This window comes from Erithacus rubecula (genome assembly GCF_903797595.1).
Source record: "Erithacus rubecula genome assembly, chromosome: 22".
In the NCBI taxonomy this organism is placed as follows: domain Eukaryota; kingdom Metazoa; phylum Chordata; class Aves; order Passeriformes; family Muscicapidae; genus Erithacus; species Erithacus rubecula.
The window spans coordinates 4,746,439-4,764,542 of NC_136674.1; the positions used below are offsets into that span (position 1 = coordinate 4,746,439).

General features: G+C 49.3%; 1 protein-coding gene across 1 annotated transcript; it reads left to right on the forward strand.

The window, feature by feature from the left end:
- Window positions 1-20: 20 nt before the first annotated feature.
- PRPF8 (pre-mRNA processing factor 8) lies at window positions 21-18,101 on the forward strand. Its single transcript, XM_079324962.1, has 43 exons — window positions 21-165; window positions 295-404; window positions 478-646; window positions 1,375-1,539; window positions 1,631-1,849; window positions 2,539-2,751; window positions 2,865-2,990; window positions 3,067-3,172; window positions 3,662-3,852; window positions 4,015-4,134; window positions 4,212-4,401; window positions 4,579-4,698; window positions 4,998-5,132; window positions 5,242-5,371; window positions 5,693-5,889; window positions 5,996-6,202; window positions 6,288-6,451; window positions 6,770-6,896; window positions 7,022-7,214; window positions 7,554-7,741; window positions 7,959-8,197; window positions 8,675-8,821; window positions 9,017-9,227; window positions 9,314-9,430; window positions 9,515-9,762; window positions 9,945-10,124; window positions 10,370-10,505; window positions 11,036-11,205; window positions 11,459-11,588; window positions 11,776-11,922; window positions 12,105-12,265; window positions 12,793-12,984; window positions 13,556-13,793; window positions 14,004-14,132; window positions 14,686-14,799; window positions 14,909-15,082; window positions 15,300-15,493; window positions 15,807-16,046; window positions 16,131-16,272; window positions 16,466-16,606; window positions 16,837-16,976; window positions 17,082-17,284; window positions 17,803-18,101. The coding sequence occupies exons 2-43, from the start codon at window positions 305-307 to the stop codon at window positions 17,955-17,957; spliced, it is 7,008 nt and encodes a 2,335-aa protein (XP_079181088.1). The 5' UTR covers window positions 21-165; window positions 295-304; the 3' UTR covers window positions 17,958-18,101.
- Window positions 18,102-18,104: the final 3 nt, after the last annotated feature.

Genomic DNA, 18,104 nt, shown 5'->3' on the forward strand with positions numbered 1-18,104 from the left:
AGCACCTCCTCCGCACGGATAGGACGCGCCTGCTGTCTGTCAGATTGCTGAGAGCTGATTGGACAGCTCCTGCTGCCAGTCCCACCTACATCCGGGTCTCGCGGGCGCCGTAGCGGCAGCGCGCGGCCGCCATTGTGGTGGGGAGCGCGGGGGTCGCGGCTGCCGGTGAGGGCGAGCGGGGAGCGGCGGGTCCGGGGTGGGTGTGGGGCAGGCAGGAGTGACGGCGGAGCGACCGGCGGCGGCTTTGTCGTGGTGCCGTACCTCGCCCTGAGCCCCTCTCCATCCTCTCCGCAGCTGCGTCGCCATGGCCGCCGTGTTCCCGTACCGCGGCGGCTGCGCCCCGGTGCCCAACCCGCTGGCGCCGCTGCCCGACTACATGTCCGAAGAGAAGCTGCAGGAGAAAGGTGGGTACGGCCCCGGCACCCCGGATTCTCGGCGGGGAGCAAGGCCTGACCCGCCGCCTCTGTGTCCCCGCAGCCCGCAAGTGGCAGCAGCTGCAGGCCAAGCGCTATGCCGAGAAGAGGAAATTCGGCTTCGTGGACGCGCAGAAGGAGGACATGCCCCCCGAGCATGTCCGCAAAATCATCCGCGACCACGGTGACATGACCAATAGGAAGTTCCGACACGACAAGCGCGTCTACCTGGGGTAAGGGATCCCGGTGTGTGACAGACAGGAACCACAGGGCATCAGTTGCTTCTACCTTGATTATTGTTAAAGGGAGAGATTTTTCTCCAAAAACCTTTTTCTGTCTCTTATAGCTTGGTGAGGATGCCCTGAGGTATCAGTGCAGAGGAGGATCAGCAAAAGGAGTTGTTGCTTTGAATTTATGAGGAAAAACATTAGCCTGGATAATGCATCATTGAAGGGCTTTCAGTGTCAGTTGTAGCTCAGACTGTTGCTGTGAGGTGTCAGTGCAAAAGAGCATCAGCAAAGGGAATTGCTGCTTTGAATTTATGAGAAAAAACATTATCCATAATAGCATAGTGACTTAGAAGAAGTTGGGGAGAGAATGAAATGTTTTTTGAAAGCTTGGAAAGCATCCTGAATGTTTCTTAGCTGTTTGCGTGTGGAGAGCTGTCTAGTGCACGCCATGGTCTGCTGCAGTAACTTACCCTTACCCATAATAACTCCAGAAACTCACTTTAAAACTTCAGTTTTTTGTTTGCAGCATTCTTGAAAACCAAATTACTAAAAAACCTTCTGGTAGTACAGAGGTAGAGTGGGAATTAATGGATTTGCTTTTTGAATGGGTCAGATGAGCAGCTCACAGGAGGGAGGACTGGGAGGTTGTTGGGCTTGTGGCAGATGGTTGGCTGTCCTTGAGATGCACTCCAGCGTGGTTTTCTGTGGTTTTCTGTGGTTTGTGGTTGCAGAGCTCTGAAGTACATGCCCCATGCTGTGCTGAAGCTCCTGGAGAACATGCCCATGCCCTGGGAGCAGATCCGAGACGTTCCTGTCCTGTACCACATCACCGGCGCCATCTCCTTCGTCAACGAGATCCCCTGGGTCATTGAGCCTGTCTACATTGCCCAGTGGGGGTAGGTGCCTTCTGCTTCACCTTTCAGAAAGGCAAACCTTTCTGCATCCACAAAATCCCCCTGATTTTAACCTTGCCCTGATTTCCTGCAGCTCCATGTGGATTATGATGAGGCGGGAGAAGAGGGACAGGCGTCACTTCAAGAGGATGAGATTCCCCCCATTTGATGATGAAGAGCCCCCTCTGGATTATGCTGATAACATCCTGGATGTGGAGCCCCTGGAAGCCATTCAGCTGGAGCTGGACCCAGAGGAGGATGCCCCTGTGCTGGACTGGTTCTATGATCACCAGCCTCTGAAGGACAACAGGAAGTATGTGCCTGTGGTAGCACAATTCACTAGGAGAGGGGAAAAACAAACAATGCATTTCCTGTATGTCTGTGTAACCTTTGTGTGATGTTGGTGGGGAGAGAAGAACCTTCCTTCAAGATTGGGAGGGAAAACCTGAGTGTTGGAAAGCTGCATCTTTTGCTTGCAGGTTGCTCAGAGAAACTGAGGCTGCCCCATCCCTAGAAGTGATCAAAGCCAGGTTGGATGAGCTCTGAGCAACCTGGGATAGTGGAAGGTGGAAGGGTTGGAACAAGATGAGCTTTAAGGTTCCTTCCAACTCAAACCATTCTGGGATTGTGTGATTCAACATTCATCAAGGCCTCCCTATCCAGGAGGCCTGTTACCCACTTACCTGCTAAAGCTGATGTTTCTGACCATGCTGTAAAGCTGACAGCCTGCATTATCTAGCTGGAATTTGAAACTGATATTGGCTAAAGGTGCACAGATGTTCTGTGTCAGTTTGGACACAGAGAAGGAGAGGAACTGGAGAAGCCAGCATTTTTTGGGCAGGAGAAGTCCAGAGTGGTCTTTAACAGTGCTACAGCCTTTTCTTCAGCCTAGACCCATGTGTTACCAGTCCTTGATAAATGATGGGTGACAAAAGGTGTTTGGTTACTCTGGTGCTTTGTGTTCTGTGGCTCTGTCTGAGTGTCCATGCTCTGCTTTCCCAGGTATGTCAATGGCTCCACGTACCAGCGCTGGCAGTTCACCCTCCCCATGATGTCCACCCTGTACCGCCTGGCCAACCAGCTGCTCACTGACCTGGTGGATGACAACTACTTCTACCTGTTTGACCTGAAAGCATTCTTCACCTCCAAGGCACTGAACATGGCCATTCCTGGAGGTCCCAAGTTTGAGCCCCTTGTCAGAGACATCAATCTTCAGTAAGTGTTTGGTTTAGGAGAGAGATGAGTGGTTATGTAGGAAAAGGCTGATGGCTTGTTTCAGTCACAGATGTACTGAATGCCTGCATAACAACTTCTTGTCTGGTTTTAAGGGATGAAGACTGGAATGAATTTAATGACATCAACAAAATCATCATCAGGCAGCCCATCAGGACAGAGTACAAAATTGCTTTCCCGTACCTGTACAACAACCTGCCACACCATGTCCATCTCACCTGGTAAGTGCAGCAGCCCCCAGAGCCAGGAGAGGAAAGAAAGGCTGTTAGAGGCTCTAATGCACATTTTTTGTTGTAGGTATCATACTCCAAACGTTGTTTTCATTAAAACAGAAGATCCTGACCTCCCAGCTTTTTACTTTGATCCCTTGATCAATCCCATTTCACACAGACATTCTGTCAAGGTGAGTCACTGAATTTCCTGTGATAAACTCTTTGTGTGGAAGTAGGGAACTTTAGTATTTTGCTTCTGACAGAAGGACACAAACATAGATAGTTCAGGAGAAGGCACCAACCCTTTGACAAAAAAAGCCACAGTTGTTATTTTAGTTTTCTTCTACTTCTGGAGTTGCACAAAGTTGTCACCTTTGGATTCTGTAGGATAAAGCCCAATGTCTAATTATTAGTGTTGGAGTCTTCTGACAGTTTATTTATCTTTCTGGTTGCCCCTGGTGTATTCATGGAATTGACATCTCCCTGAAGTTACCTCCAAAACACCTAACTCAGGGTCTGATAGCTACAGTTTGCCTTGTTGAGTGCTTTTTGCTTCTCTCATGCTCAATACAGCCACATACTTTCCATGAGAGCAAAGAGGTGGATTTTTAACTTGCTTAACTCAGAAACTGAGCTGAGCAACCAGTAGTAAACACTTGTGCTGTGCTTCTGTATTTCAGAGCCAGGAACCACTGCCTGATGATGATGAAGAGTTTGAGTTGCCAGAGTTTGTAGAGCCTTTCCTGAAGGATACCCCTCTCTACACTGATAACACAGCCAATGGCATTGCCCTGCTGTGGGCCCCACGACCCTTCAACTTGAGGTCAGGCAGGACCCGGAGAGCTCTTGACATCCCACTGGTCAAGAACTGGTGAGTTCTGTCCTTGGGGAAGGGCTGATGCAGTAATAATGACTTGTTACAACAAAAATGAAATAAAGTCATTATGGTGACTGATGTATAGAGATTTTAGGAGAGTTTCTGGAGACTTTCCTCTAAGGAATGTGAGTTAGCTGAAGTGTGATTTATCCATAGGTACCGTGAGCACTGCCCAGCAGGACAGCCAGTCAAGGTGAGAGTCTCCTACCAGAAGCTCCTGAAATACTATGTCCTGAATGCACTCAAACACAGACCTCCCAAGGCCCAGAAGAAGAGGTGAGTGAGCTCTGTTCAGTGGGGAGCTGCTGATCTGTGTAGGGGATTGAGCTGATTGTGGTCTCTGCTCTCTCCAGGTACCTGTTCCGCTCCTTCAAGGCTACCAAGTTTTTCCAGTCGACCAAGCTGGACTGGGTGGAAGTTGGCCTGCAAGTGTGTCGCCAGGGCTACAACATGCTGAACTTGCTGATCCACAGAAAGAACCTGAATTACCTTCACTTGGATTACAACTTCAACCTGAAGCCTGTGAAGACCCTCACCACAAAGGTATCATCAGTCCATGTGCTGTTGTACACAAGAGCAGAATTTACATGTAGGCTGTTGTGTATCCAGTGGGGAAAGAGAGGCCACAGTGCCTCAGCTGCTCAGTTGTTGACCCAAATGGGAGTTGTATCACTCTTTGTGACATTGTTACATAAATTCTGAATATTTTGTCTTACCTAGGAAAGAAAAAAGTCCCGTTTTGGGAATGCTTTCCATCTGTGCCGAGAGGTCCTGCGGCTGACTAAGCTGGTGGTGGACAGCCACGTCCAGTACAGACTGGGAAATGTGGATGCATTTCAGGTAGGCTTTTGGTTTTTTGTTTTTAAATGTGTTGAGAGGAGAATTGGAATATTTTATATGGGAAATAGCCTCTATGGGATGCACAAAGTGGCTGGATGTTACAGTGTTACAGAGAAGAGAGGAAACAATGACAGCATTGTTTGAAATTCTGCTTTTATATTAATTTATAAAAATTGATCATTGTCTGAGCCAGCATTAGGAGCTTTATATGGCCTGATACACTCTGTCCAATAAACCTGGCTGCTGGAGGTGATGTCTGAAGTGTTGATTGTTATCCCTGACTGTGTTCCATGTCTCAGCTGGCAGATGGCCTGCAGTACATCTTTGCCCACGTGGGTCAGCTCACGGGGATGTACCGGTACAAGTACAAACTGATGAGGCAAATTCGGATGTGCAAGGACCTGAAACATCTCATCTACTACAGGTTTAACACAGTAAGTTCCACCTTTCCACATGATAATGACCCCATTTAAATGAGGAACAAGGGAGGGATTCAGGAATGCCAATAAATAACCTGCTCTTACCATGTCTCTGTTCTTCCAGGGGCCTGTGGGCAAAGGTCCTGGCTGTGGTTTCTGGGCTCCAGGCTGGAGAGTGTGGCTGTTCTTCATGAGGGGCATCACCCCCCTGCTGGAACGCTGGCTGGGGAATCTGCTGGCCAGGCAGTTTGAAGGTCAGCACCCTGTAAATGCTGCATGTGGGAGGAGTGTGTGGTAAAGATTAATATGTTTGCTTGCCAGCCAGTTTTCTGTTCAAACTGGTGGTCTTTATCTATGCTCCACTGACCAGTTGAGATCTCCTTCAAGATCTGCACCCCCAGAACAGATTCTAAACGAAAGTGGGATTTCCTGCTCCACAGCCACTTAATCATCTACTCCAGGCTGCTGGCAGTGTAATTTCTCCAGACATCCTGCACCTCCATGCAGTCCTGAATGAGGAGGGAGAACCACTGCCTGGTGGTGTCAGAATTCCTGAAGGATTTTGCTTTCTGCAGGCCGTCACTCGAAGGGCGTCGCAAAGACTGTCACCAAGCAGCGTGTGGAGTCTCACTTTGACCTGGAGCTCAGGGCAGCTGTGATGCATGACATCCTGGACATGATGCCAGAAGGGATCAAGCAGAACAAAGCCAGAACCATCCTGCAGCACCTGAGCGAGGCTTGGCGGTGCTGGAAGGCCAACATTCCCTGGAAGGTAAATCTCTGCCTTGGCCTTTGGGTTCAGTTCTGACATCACCCAAGTGCAGCTGCTCTTGGAAGGCTCCCACTCCTGCTTCCCTCAAGTTCCTGTCCCTCCCCAGGTGCCAGGGCTGCCAACTCCTATTGAGAACATGATCCTGAGGTATGTGAAGGCCAAAGCTGACTGGTGGACAAACACAGCTCACTACAACCGGGAGCGGATCCGCCGCGGAGCCACGGTCGACAAAACCGTGTGTAAGAAGAACCTGGGCAGGCTGACCAGACTCTACCTGAAAGCTGAGCAGGAACGGCAGCATAATTACCTGAAGGTACTTTTATCCTCCCTGAAATTGGCCAATTAATGCTGTTTTCATAGGGAAACTTTCACTGATTAATTGTGGTGTGGTTCTGCAGGATGGGCCGTACATCACTGCAGAAGAGGCTGTTGCTGTGTACACAACCACAGTGCACTGGCTGGAGAGCAGGAGGTTCTCCCCTATTCCCTTCCCCCCACTGTCCTACAAGCATGACACCAAGTTGCTGATCTTAGCCCTGGAGAGGCTGAAGGAAGCTTACAGGTAAACAGTGGGAAATAAATAATCTTGATCTAAAGGGACACTGGGAAAGGTTTCTGTTTTGTTATCCATTATTCCTGTGGTGAAGTATGGTGTAAAATTTACCCTGGTGGACTGATAAAGTTGTTGGTTTTGATACTGTCAATTTATCTGGGAGTTCTTAATGATTCTGTCACTTGGGCAAAACCATTTCCATGCTTTTTAAGTTCAGGGATGTGGTTGGTGAAGAGTTACAGATTGAACGTTATCATTCATTAGTTAATTGCAGTGGCCATTAGGCTGTTCTTGTGCAGGTGCTGAGCTGTTCTCCCTTGTTTTCAGTGTGAAATCACGTCTGAATCAGTCACAGAGAGAGGAGCTGGGCTTGATTGAGCAGGCTTATGATAATCCCCACGAAGCTCTGTCCAGAATCAAGCGACATCTGTTGACTCAGAGAGCCTTCAAAGAGGTGAGTGGAAGCCTGGTGCAAGCCCAGCCATGTTATGCTGCATTCAGAAGCTGAATAGCACATAAAATTTGTCTTTTCTCTCAACTATCAGCCTCAGTTTTCCCCCTCTTCTTTGTTTTTTTAAGGTGGGAATTGAGTTCATGGATCTCTACAGCCACTTGGTCCCTGTTTATGATGTTGAGCCCCTGGAGAAGATCACAGATGCTTATCTGGATCAGTACTTGTGGTATGAGGCTGATAAGCGAAGGCTCTTCCCTCCTTGGATCAAACCTGCTGACACTGAGCCACCCCCACTGCTGGTGTATAAGTGGTGCCAAGGTCAGTGGGCTCTTGGATTCCATGCAAAAATGAGGTTTCCTGTGGGAGAACTTGTGTCCTATGAGTCCCCTTAGGAGCTGAATTTTTGTTTTGCAATTTGCAGTCAATAATTACAATCAGAGGTGTATTTTGTAGGTTGTTACGTGTGTGTATACTGGAGGAGGACAACTTGCACAGCATTTATGGTTGATTACATAGCTTTCCTCCCATTTCTGCATAGACTGGAAGATCCAGAGTCTGAAAAATCAGGCATTGCAGGACTTATATTGAGTTCCTATGCCCAGTGACTGTCTCTATGCTCTGATGTGTCAGATAACACAACACTGTTTGTTCCCTCAGGCATTAATAACCTGCAGGATGTTTGGGAAACGAGTGAAGGGGAATGTAACGTGATGCTGGAGTCTCGCTTTGAGAAGATGTATGAGAAGATTGACCTGACCTTGCTCAACAGGCTGCTGCGTCTCATCGTTGATCACAACATTGCTGACTACATGACAGCCAAGAACAACGTGGTGATCAACTACAAGGTGATGGTTGTTGTCAGGAAAGGGGGTTTGTGGTAAAAGGAACCCACATAGGAGGAGGTTTTGAACCCCTGGCAAAGAAGGAACGTGAGACCTGTCAAAGAAAAGGGATGAGGGAGTAAAAAAAGCCATTCTGGGTCCTGCTGGAAAAGAGCTGCTCAGGTGAAAGGGTCTCATGTGTTGGGATGTGTTTTCTCACAATTCCCCTTCACCTCCTCAGGATATGAATCACACCAACTCCTATGGGATTATTCGTGGGCTGCAGTTTGCTTCCTTCATTGTCCAGTACTATGGGCTTGTGATGGACCTGCTGGTGCTGGGCCTGCACCGGGCCAGTGAGATGGCTGGGCCTCCCCAGATGCCAAATGACTTCCTCAGCTTCCAGGACATTGCCACAGAGGTGGCCCATCCCATTCGCCTCTTCTGCAGATACATTGACAGGATTCACATCTTCTTCAGGTGAGATCTCTGGGGTCCTGCTTTCCTCAGGTCAGCACAAAGGCAAGGGAGATTCAGTATGATCCTGCTCCTGGATTTTGTTCCCTTTGCTGTTGAAAATCAGGAATATTTGAACTGACAAATTTCCCTGGATAACTGGATGCTCACATCCTCTTGCTTTCTCATTTGCTTTTCTGCAGCTTCACTGAACCAATAGAAACACAACAATGTCAAGAAACACAAATGACCAATAGAAATGCAAAAATGCTCAATTGTTAGGGATTTGGTAAAAGAAGCCTTTTCTGTCTCTTCATGGAAAGATAACCCAAACCCTGAGTTGCTCTGTGCTAATGAAATTCCCCTATTCATTGGGAGGACACAAAACCAGGATAGTTAAGCTGACAAACAGCTTTTCCTAATAAAATCCATATACTTCTGGGCAGGCTGATGTTGATAAGTTAACCATGTAATTCCAGATCCTTTTCTGTGCATTTCCAGGTTTACAGCTGATGAGGCAAGAGACCTGATCCAGAGGTACCTGACAGAGCACCCAGACCCCAACAACGAGAACATTGTGGGCTACAACAACAAGAAGTGCTGGCCCCGGGACGCTCGCATGCGCCTCATGAAGCACGACGTGAACCTGTGAGTGGGAGAGAAGGGGTAGCAGGAAGGGGAAAAATAGTGATAAATAACTGTTGGACACTGATAGGTGCTCAGGATGAGATGTGAGAAGTGATGGGTCTGTGCTGAAATCCTGAAAAGTTAAAGCTCTGAGAAGTTTCCTCGTTGTTATTTGGGCAAATTACGGTGTGTCACTGTGCACGTGGTGTTTTGCAGTGGCCGTGCTGTGTTCTGGGACATCAAGAACCGTCTGCCCCGCTCGGTGACCACGGTGCAGTGGGAGAACAGCTTCGTGTCCGTGTACAGCAAGGACAACCCCAACCTGCTGTTCAACATGTGCGGCTTCGAGTGCCGCATCCTGCCCAAGTGCCGCACCAGCTACGAGGAGTTCACCCACAAGGATGGTGTCTGGAACCTGCAGAATGAGGTGGGCAGAGCAGTTCCTGGGTGGGATTTGTGTGTGTGGGAGAGCTGATTCCACGTGGAGGGAGCTGATGGGTGTGTGCTCTCTAGGTCACCAAGGAGCGCACGGCTCAGTGCTTCCTGCGGGTGGACGATGAGTCTATGCAGAGGTTTCACAACAGAGTGAGGCAGATCCTCATGGCCTCTGGCTCCACAACCTTCACTAAGGTAAGGGGAGAGGGAGATCTGTGACAGCTTTCTGCAGGTTCTTGAGGAATGAACTAGGACCTGATCCTTTCCTTTCCTTCCTAGATTGTCAATAAGTGGAACACAGCTCTGATTGGCTTGATGACCTATTTCCGAGAAGCTGTTGTAAATACTCAGGAGCTGCTTGATTTGCTGGTGAAGTGTGAGAACAAAATCCAGACTCGTATCAAGATCGGCCTGAATTCCAAAATGCCCAGCCGTTTTCCTCCTGTGGTGTTCTACACCCCTAAGGAGCTGGGGGGCCTGGGCATGCTCTCCATGGGCCACGTTCTCATCCCTCAGTCCGACCTGAGGTGGGTTGTGCTGTTCTAATTCCTGCATGACTTGAGTGTTCTTAGATGCTCTTCCCCCTAAAAATATTCCAAGCGTGCTAAACCATGCCTTGCTACAGAGCTCTGTTGTCTTTACAGTGTCTCATGGCAGTGGTCAGGGAAGTCCCAGTTCCTCCTCCCTCACTGTTGTCTCTTTGCTCCAGGTGGTCCAAGCAGACAGATGTTGGCATCACTCACTTCCGCTCGGGAATGAGTCACGAGGAGGACCAGCTCATCCCAAATCTGTATCGTTACATCCAGCCCTGGGAGAGTGAATTCATTGACTCTCAGAGGGTGTGGGCAGAGTATGCCCTGAAACGACAGGAGGCTATAGCCCAGAACAGGTGTGTGTCCTTGTGTGGGAGGACATGTGGGAAATTTTGTGCTGTCTGGGGATTTTGGAGACCTTGCTGGCCCTGTGCTACCTGCAGTGCTGTTTCCTTACCTCTGGAGGAGGTTTGGCATTTAATGTCCCCTGCAGAGCTCTGAGCTCTGTGTCATATCTGTGATCTCATCAGCTGAACTACTCATTAATGCATTGCTGTAAATGGAGAGGTAACAAAGTGTGGGGAATTTTTTTTTTCTTCAGGCGTCTGACACTGGAGGATCTGGAGGACTCGTGGGACAGGGGAATTCCTCGGATTAACACCCTTTTCCAGAAGGACCGGCATACTCTGGCTTATGATAAAGGATGGAGAGTCAGGACTGACTTCAAACAGTATCAGGTACTGACAGGGGATTTCTCTTCACCTGAAGTTCAGACACCTGCTCCACACAAAGTCCTTTTACCTTGCATTATTGCAGATACACTTCTGTCTCTCTGCTGCAGAAAGAATTTACAGCCTTCTGTTGGGACTGATAGAGGCTGTTTGGAGCCAAATGCTCCAGAATTTGTAGCTATTCCCTTTTGAAATATTTGGATGGATTGTAGTGTATTGGAGAAAACCACAATAAACACAACTACATATTACAGAATCATTTCTGGAGAGGAGAAAAATAATGATTCCAAAAGAAACATTCCAAAATATTAAGTATTAGTAACAATGAAACAATTTGCTATTTAAAGCTTTTAATGACAGCGTATCACCTGAGTTCCACCCAGTGTGAATTGTGCAGCAGCACTGACACAACTTGTAGATGAGCTTTGTCCTCCAGCACCAAGGCCATGAGGATTTTTACCTGACCATCATCATGATGCTGGTTCCACAGTCAGTGCAGCCAGGTGAGTGATCTGGGGTCTCACTGCTGTCTGCAGGTGCTGAAGCAGAACCCGTTCTGGTGGACGCACCAGCGGCACGACGGCAAACTCTGGAACCTGAACAATTACCGCACCGACATGATCCAGGCCCTGGGCGGGGTGGAGGGTATCCTGGAGCACACACTCTTCAAGGGCACCTACTTCCCCACGTGGGAGGGTCTCTTCTGGTAAGAGGAGCTTTGATCTGGGCTCAGGCTGTGCTGATTCTGTTGAGTTTCTGCTGGTTTTTAGTGGTTGCTTGAGAACATCGTGTAGTTCAGTTGTGAGAGCACCTGGGAGGGGGTTACAGCTGAACTTGTTGCAAATCCATGGAAATTTCTTGGTTGATCCCTGTCTCTGTTACAAGTGACACATGGCAGTAGAGGTGTGGAACATTTCATGCAATTGAATCTAATGCAGTTGATGGTCTGCCCTTTCTAGGGAGAAGGCCAGTGGCTTTGAGGAGTCCATGAAGTGGAAGAAGCTGACAAATGCCCAGAGATCGGGTTTGAACCAAATTCCAAACAGAAGATTCACTCTCTGGTGGTCTCCTACCATTAACAGAGCCAATGTAAGTACCTGGTGTTTGTCCCTCAGAGCAGACACCACTTTTCCACTGAAATGAGAGCACTTAATTGATCCAATTAATTCTCAGAACATCTCTTACAGAGCTACTAAACCTCCTTAACAGGAGATGCTCAGTATTAAAAATTTCAATTGTGTTGTTCTGTGTTCTCACAGCTGCTTTTCCTTTGCAGGTGTATGTTGGGTTCCAGGTGCAGCTGGATTTGACAGGGATCTTCATGCATGGCAAGATTCCCACGCTGAAGATTTCCCTCATCCAGATTTTCCGAGCTCACTTGTGGCAGAAGATCCACGAGAGCATTGTCATGGATTTGTGTCAGGTGAGCAGTGTTGACTTGGTTTGTTTCTGTGCCCTTTTGGAGCAGGACCAGTCTTCCTCCAGCAATTTGGCAGAGAAAGGGAAAAATGGAAAATGGGGTTTTCCTGACTGCCTTGGTGCTTAGGATAGATTCTTTATTTGAGTTGCTTGAGCACATCTGATCTTTGACTGCCTTTTCCCCAGGTGTTTGATCAAGAGCTGGATGCTCTGGAGATTGAGACAGTGCAGAAAGAGACAATCCATCCCAGGAAGTCCTACAAGATGAATTCCTCATGTGCAGATATCCTTCTCTTTGCTTCCTACAAGTGGAATGTGTCACGTCCGTCCTTGCTGGCAGATTCCAAGTGAGTTTCCCTTTTCCCTCTCCTCAGTCTCCCTGCAGAGCAGAGCTGCTGAACCTGTCATCCAGAGCCTCTGTGTCTCTTGGGCATGTGGGGACACTGGATACTGTGTCCAGCAAAGCACAGGGCTTTTGGATAGGTGGTTGCACCTCCTGGCACTGCCTTCTGCAGAACACCAGCACTGCCTTTGCTCTTCTTCTCTCCTCTGGGTGAACTTTGCCCTGAGCCGTTGGAGGTTCTGGAAACCCCAGAAAGCTGAGCTGGCCCAGGGCCAGAATCTGGAGTGAATTCTCTGAATCCTCACCAGACAGTCCCTGGGGGAGATGACCCTTGTGACTACACAGCAGTGGGCTCACTGCTGCTTTGTTTAAACCTTTCAGCAGCCTCTGCATTCACTGTTCTGCGATGAGAACAGCAGATCCCTTTCCAGGGTGGAATGTGGATACGAGCTGGCTGCAGTGTCCCTGCTGACAATTACTACAGGAGGATTTTGTGCAAGATGAACTTGTTGTGGGTTGTTTTCTCCTCAGGGATGTGATGGACAGCACCACCACCCAGAAGTACTGGATTGACATCCAGCTGCGCTGGGGCGACTACGACTCGCACGACATCGAGCGCTACGCAAGGGCCAAGTTCCTGGACTACACCACAGACAACATGAGCATCTACCCCTCTCCCACTGGGGTGCTCATTGCCATTGATCTGGCCTACAACTTGCACAGGTGAGAGCTGCACCTTCTGTGGTTTCAGTTCTACCCTTGGAGTTGGTAGTTTGTGGGTATTGCCTCAGTGCATCTCCACTCTGGGATGTATTCCAGGCAGGAGGATGAGGGGAGAAGGCAGAAGCTGGAGATGTGCAGTGAGTGGGATAAGGCATCTCAGGTTGCCCAGTCTTGCTCAATAGTGGTGCAGTTCCCCTAGTTCATTAATAATTTATTTCTTAGGATATTTCTATCAGATTGTTGTTAGAGCTAAAGGACAGGCCTTGTTTCAAAGCCCCTACAAGTGGGGATGGTTATTTCTCACTGGAAACTAGGGGGAAAGTCAGAAATCAGTTCTCCAGTGTATTTGTTTGCAGCTTTTTTTGGGACTCCTGCATGTGTGTGCTGTGGCTGCCCACTGAGGGGCTGTAGGTAAAAGCCTTAAGTGACCAACCAACTCCCAGGGACATTCCAGAAGTCACACTGCAGTACAAAGTTGAAAAGGGGCCTGGCTGCTGCATGGAAAGATTTGAGTGGGGCTGTTGCCTTTTCAGGTCTAATGGTAACAACTTCTGTTTGTTTCCTTCTTCAGTGCTTATGGGAACTGGTTCCCTGGGAGCAAACCTCTGATCCAGCAGGCCATGGCCAAAATCATGAAAGCAAACCCTGCCCTGTATGTGTTGAGGGAACGAATCCGCAAAGGGCTGCAGCTCTACTCCTCAGAGCCCACTGAGCCCTACCTGTCCTCCCAGAACTATGGGGAGCTCTTCTCCAACCAGATCATCTGGTTTGTGGATGACACCAATGTGTACAGAGTCACCATCCACAAGGTGAGGCCAGAGGGGTGTCTCAGGGAAAGGACTGGTTGGGGTGGAGGTTTCTATGCATGATGGAAAACTGGGAGTCACCACATGGACCCAGATTTTGCCAGTGTGCACAGAGCAGCTCCTGCTCAAAGCACACAGAGTTGGCTCTTGTGTAAAGATTTGAGTGAGCTCCATTTATCTCCCTGCACTTCTCACTCTCACTTGTTTCCTCAGACTTTTGAAGGGAATCTGACCACAAAACCCATCAATGGAGCCATTTTCATCTTCAATCCCAGAACTGGACAGCTCTTCCTGAAGATCATCCACACATCTGTGTGGGCAGGACAGAAACGTCTGGGACAGGTAAGGCCTGGCTGTGTCTTGGGGTGGGCTCTGACTGCTTGGGACACTCCCTTGAGCAGAAAACATCACAAAGATCTTCATCTTCCTGCCTCTTAATGAGTTTGGAGCTCCAAAGTCCAAGGTCAGGCAGGAGGATGGGATATTAAAGTGGAAGAATTCAGGCATTGCTGCTGTAAGGAATTTGAGGCTCTGAGGTGTAAAGACCTCACATCATCAAGCAGAGCTTGAATAACACTGCTGTGCTCCTTGTTCCACAAATCCCTCTGCACTTGGCTGTACATCCAGTGCAGTGAGAGTTCAGGTGGCAAATCCAGGGAGGTGGAGGAGCCAGCTGGTTTTTTGTGAGCCACTCAGGAGTAACTGAGCTCCAGGAATGGGAACTGCCCTCTGTGATCAGTAAGGAGGAAATTCTGGGCCTTGTCACTGATCTGGAACAAGCCAGAAATTCCAGTTGTATTTTTAGAATTTGGTTTGCATCTCCCTGGTTCCCAGAGAGGTGGAGACACTGCTGGGGAGCAGGGGATATTTCTCTAACCCTACTGTCTGTCTGTAGCTGGCCAAGTGGAAGACTGCTGAAGAGGTGGCAGCTTTGATCCGATCCCTCCCCGTGGAGGAGCAGCCAAAGCAGATCATAGTGACACGGAAGGGCATGCTGGACCCACTTGAGGTAAGGATGAGCTCTGTGAGGATGTGTAAAATCTGTGAGGTAGCAGGACAGTTCTGTGTCCTGTGATGTTTTCAGTAGCTGTGAGCTAATTCCTCTTGATACACTCCAGGTGCACTTGCTGGATTTCCCCAATATTGTGATCAAAGGCTCGGAGTTGCAGCTCCCCTTCCAGGCCTGTCTGAAAGTGGAGAAGTTTGGTGATCTCATCCTCAAGGCCACTGAACCCCAGATGGTTCTCTTCAATCTCTATGATGACTGGCTGAAAACCATCTCTTCCTACACAGTAAGCACAGATGTGTCTGCTTTGCATTTTGCTGCTGATAAATGAGGCAGGAACCAAGGCCTCAGATATCCCTGATGATTTATTTGGGAGCACTTGGCTCTGAATCTGCCTGGATTTTCCTTTAGATGGATTTCACTGGCAGTTCCCATGTGCTCTGTTTGAGCATTTGTACATTTAATTTTCTTCTTTCTAACTCCATCTTCTTTTCATCTCCAAGGCATTCTCCCGTCTGATCCTGATTCTCCGGGCACTGCACGTGAATAATGATCGAGCCAAAGTTATCCTGAAGCCAGACAAGACAACCATCACTGAGCCTCACCACATCTGGCCAACCCTGACAGATGAGGAGTGGATCAAGGTGGAGGTGCAGCTGAAGGATCTCATCCTTGCTGACTATGGCAAGAAGAACAAGTAAGCCACTGTGCAGCTGCCATGCTCCTGTCAGCCTTTCCTTCCTGCCCTAAAGGCTGTGGCCAAGGGCCTTTGCCAGTGCACTCTCAGCTTTGTAGGGAATCTGGTTATTATTAATAACTTTCTAGCAAGGCAGATAAAAATGTCTGCACCGAGTCTTTGATCTGAGCATCATGTGATCATGGCCCCTCTTTTGTTTAAAATTTAATTTTTCCATAGTGCCCAGAGTGGATGTTCAGAGCTTGTGCCTGAAGGTGAGAAGGCTCCAGAATGTATTTTGAAATGCTTGACTTGTGTGAACTTTCTCTTCCAGTGTGAACGTTGCATCCCTGACCCAGTCAGAGATCCGAGACATCATCCTGGGCATGGAGATCTCTGCCCCATCCCAGCAGAGGCAGCAGATTGCAGAAATTGAGAAGCAAACCAAGGAGCAGTCACAGCTGACAGCCACACAGACCCGCACGGTGAACAAACACGGGGATGAAATCATCACCTCCACCACCAGCAACTATGAAACACAGACCTTCTCCTCCAAGACCGAGTGGAGAGTCAGGTAGGAGGGCAGGCAGGGGTGGTGGGAAGGGTTGGAATGCTCAGTGAAGATGTGCCCCCTCTGATCATGGTCTCCTCCTCACAGAGCAATTTCTGCTGCCAACCTCCACCTGCGGACAAACCACATCTATGTCTCATCAGATGACATAAAGGAGACAGGTTACACCTACATTCTTCCCAAAAATGTGTTGAAGAAGTTCATCTGCATCTCAGACCTGCGGGCCCAGGTGAGTGCAGGGGGTTTGTTACAGCTGAGCCCCACTCAGACACACCAGGGGGGAACTCCTGGTGAAGGGCTGGAACCTGCTGTGGCTTGTCCATGTGAATCCCTCCAATGCTCTCCTCAGGAATTAAGGAGTTCCCACTTTCACAGTTACACAGAGATCTCTTCTGGCTTTCTAAGGCAGGTGTGTGTTTTAGATTGCAGGTTACCTGTATGGAGTGAGCCCTCCAGACAACCCCCAGGTGAAGGAGATCCGGTGCATTGTGATGGTGCCCCAGTGGGGGACACACCAGACCGTGCACCTGCCAGGGCAGCTGCCACAGCATGAGTATCTCAAGGTGAGATGGGTTCAGCTTTCAGGGTGGGTGGAAGGTTGGTAACAAGGCCCTAAGGTGATGGAGCAGCTTCCCTTGGTCTTCTGTAGTTGTAGGATTGAAAGGGCTCAGTCTGAAGCTAAATCTGATTGAGATCAAGTGAGGGGGAAGCCTGTGATCCATTTTTGCCAGGCTTGAAGTGGTCTCATTCTAAACCGTTTTGATTTTTCTCTAAATCACTCTCTTTTTGTAAGGAAATGGAACCTCTGGGATGGATTCACACCCAACCCAACGAGTCCCCTCAGCTGTCACCACAGGATGTCACCACCCATGCCAAGGTCATGGCTGACAACCCCTCTTGGGATGGGGAGAAGACCATCATCATCACCTGCAGGTGAGGGGCAGGGAGGCTTCTGGTACCCCTCTCAGGGGCTCAGTGTTGCTGCAGAGCTGGGGAACTCAAAGTAAAATTTTGAAATGTCTCATCTCTCCTTTCCAGTTTCACCCCTGGCTCCTGCACACTGACAGCCTACAAGCTGACCCCCAGTGGGTACGAGTGGGGCCGGCAGAACACGGACAAAGGCAACAATCCCAAGGGTTACCTCCCCTCCCACTACGAGAGGGTGCAGATGCTGCTGTCCGATCGCTTCCTCGGCTTCTTCATGGTCCCTGCACAGGGCTCCTGGAACTACAACTTCATGGGTGAGCTGCCCTGGGGAGGGCAGGGGAAAGGAGCTTGTGAGGAGCTTGGGGAGGAGGGAATAGCTGCTTACCCACTCCAAAACTTCTTCAGAGCAGCTGGCAAGGATACCAGCACTGTGCCCTGAACTTTCCTTGGTACCAGCACTGAGATGTCTGTTCAATGATGTTTTGGTGGCTAGAGAGGGAAAATAGATCCCATGTCTCCGTGGATTGTAGTGCATGATCTGTCACCGCTGAATAATTAATCCCTGTCAGGCAGAAGAGATAATGGAAAATGCAAGAGAGAAGCTGTTCCCAGTAGGGAGGTCCTGGTATCATGAACACCAGCTGGAGAAGGGGTCAGGAAATGAGAGTGCAGAACACTACTGGCATAAAAGGACTAAATCACGAAGAGGGGAGGAACCCAAAGAGGGATGGTTGTGTGGGTTTAGAGCTCTCTCTCCTGGCATGGAAATGGTCGTGGAAGGATGGAGGAGGCAGAAGGAGTGCTCAGGTGGGTGACGCTCCCTCTTTTCCAGGTGTTCGCCACGACCCCAACATGAAGTACGAGCTGCAGCTCGCCAACCCCAAGGAGTTTTACCACGAGGTCCATCGCCCCTCTCACTTCCTCAACTTCGCGCTGCTGCAGGAGGGGGAGGTTTACTCTGCCGACCGCGAGGATCTCTACGCCTAACCCTGCCCGCGCCCCTTTTAGTACTGTTGATATTCAACAGCGTGTTCGTGTTCCCCCCCTTCCATCTCTCCCGCTCGCCCCTCACCCCCCGCGTTGTTGTTTCTCCCCCACGGTTTACCGCTCAATAAATTTTGTACGAACGGGCTC

What these genes read in the sequence shown, in the direction of transcription:
- PRPF8 (XM_079324962.1), top strand. Translation starts at nt 305, where the DNA reads ATGGCCGCCGTGTTCCCGTACCGCGGCGGCTGCGCCCCGGTGCCCAAC. An exon ending in GGTGTATAAGTGGTGCCAAG is followed by an intron (nt 7,215 to 7,553) that starts GTCAGTGGGCTC and finishes TTGTTCCCTCAG; the next exon opens with GCATTAATAACCTGCAGGAT. An exon ending in ACGTGGGAGGGTCTCTTCTG is followed by an intron (nt 11,206 to 11,458) that starts GTAAGAGGAGCT and finishes TGCCCTTTCTAG; the next exon opens with GGAGAAGGCCAGTGGCTTTG.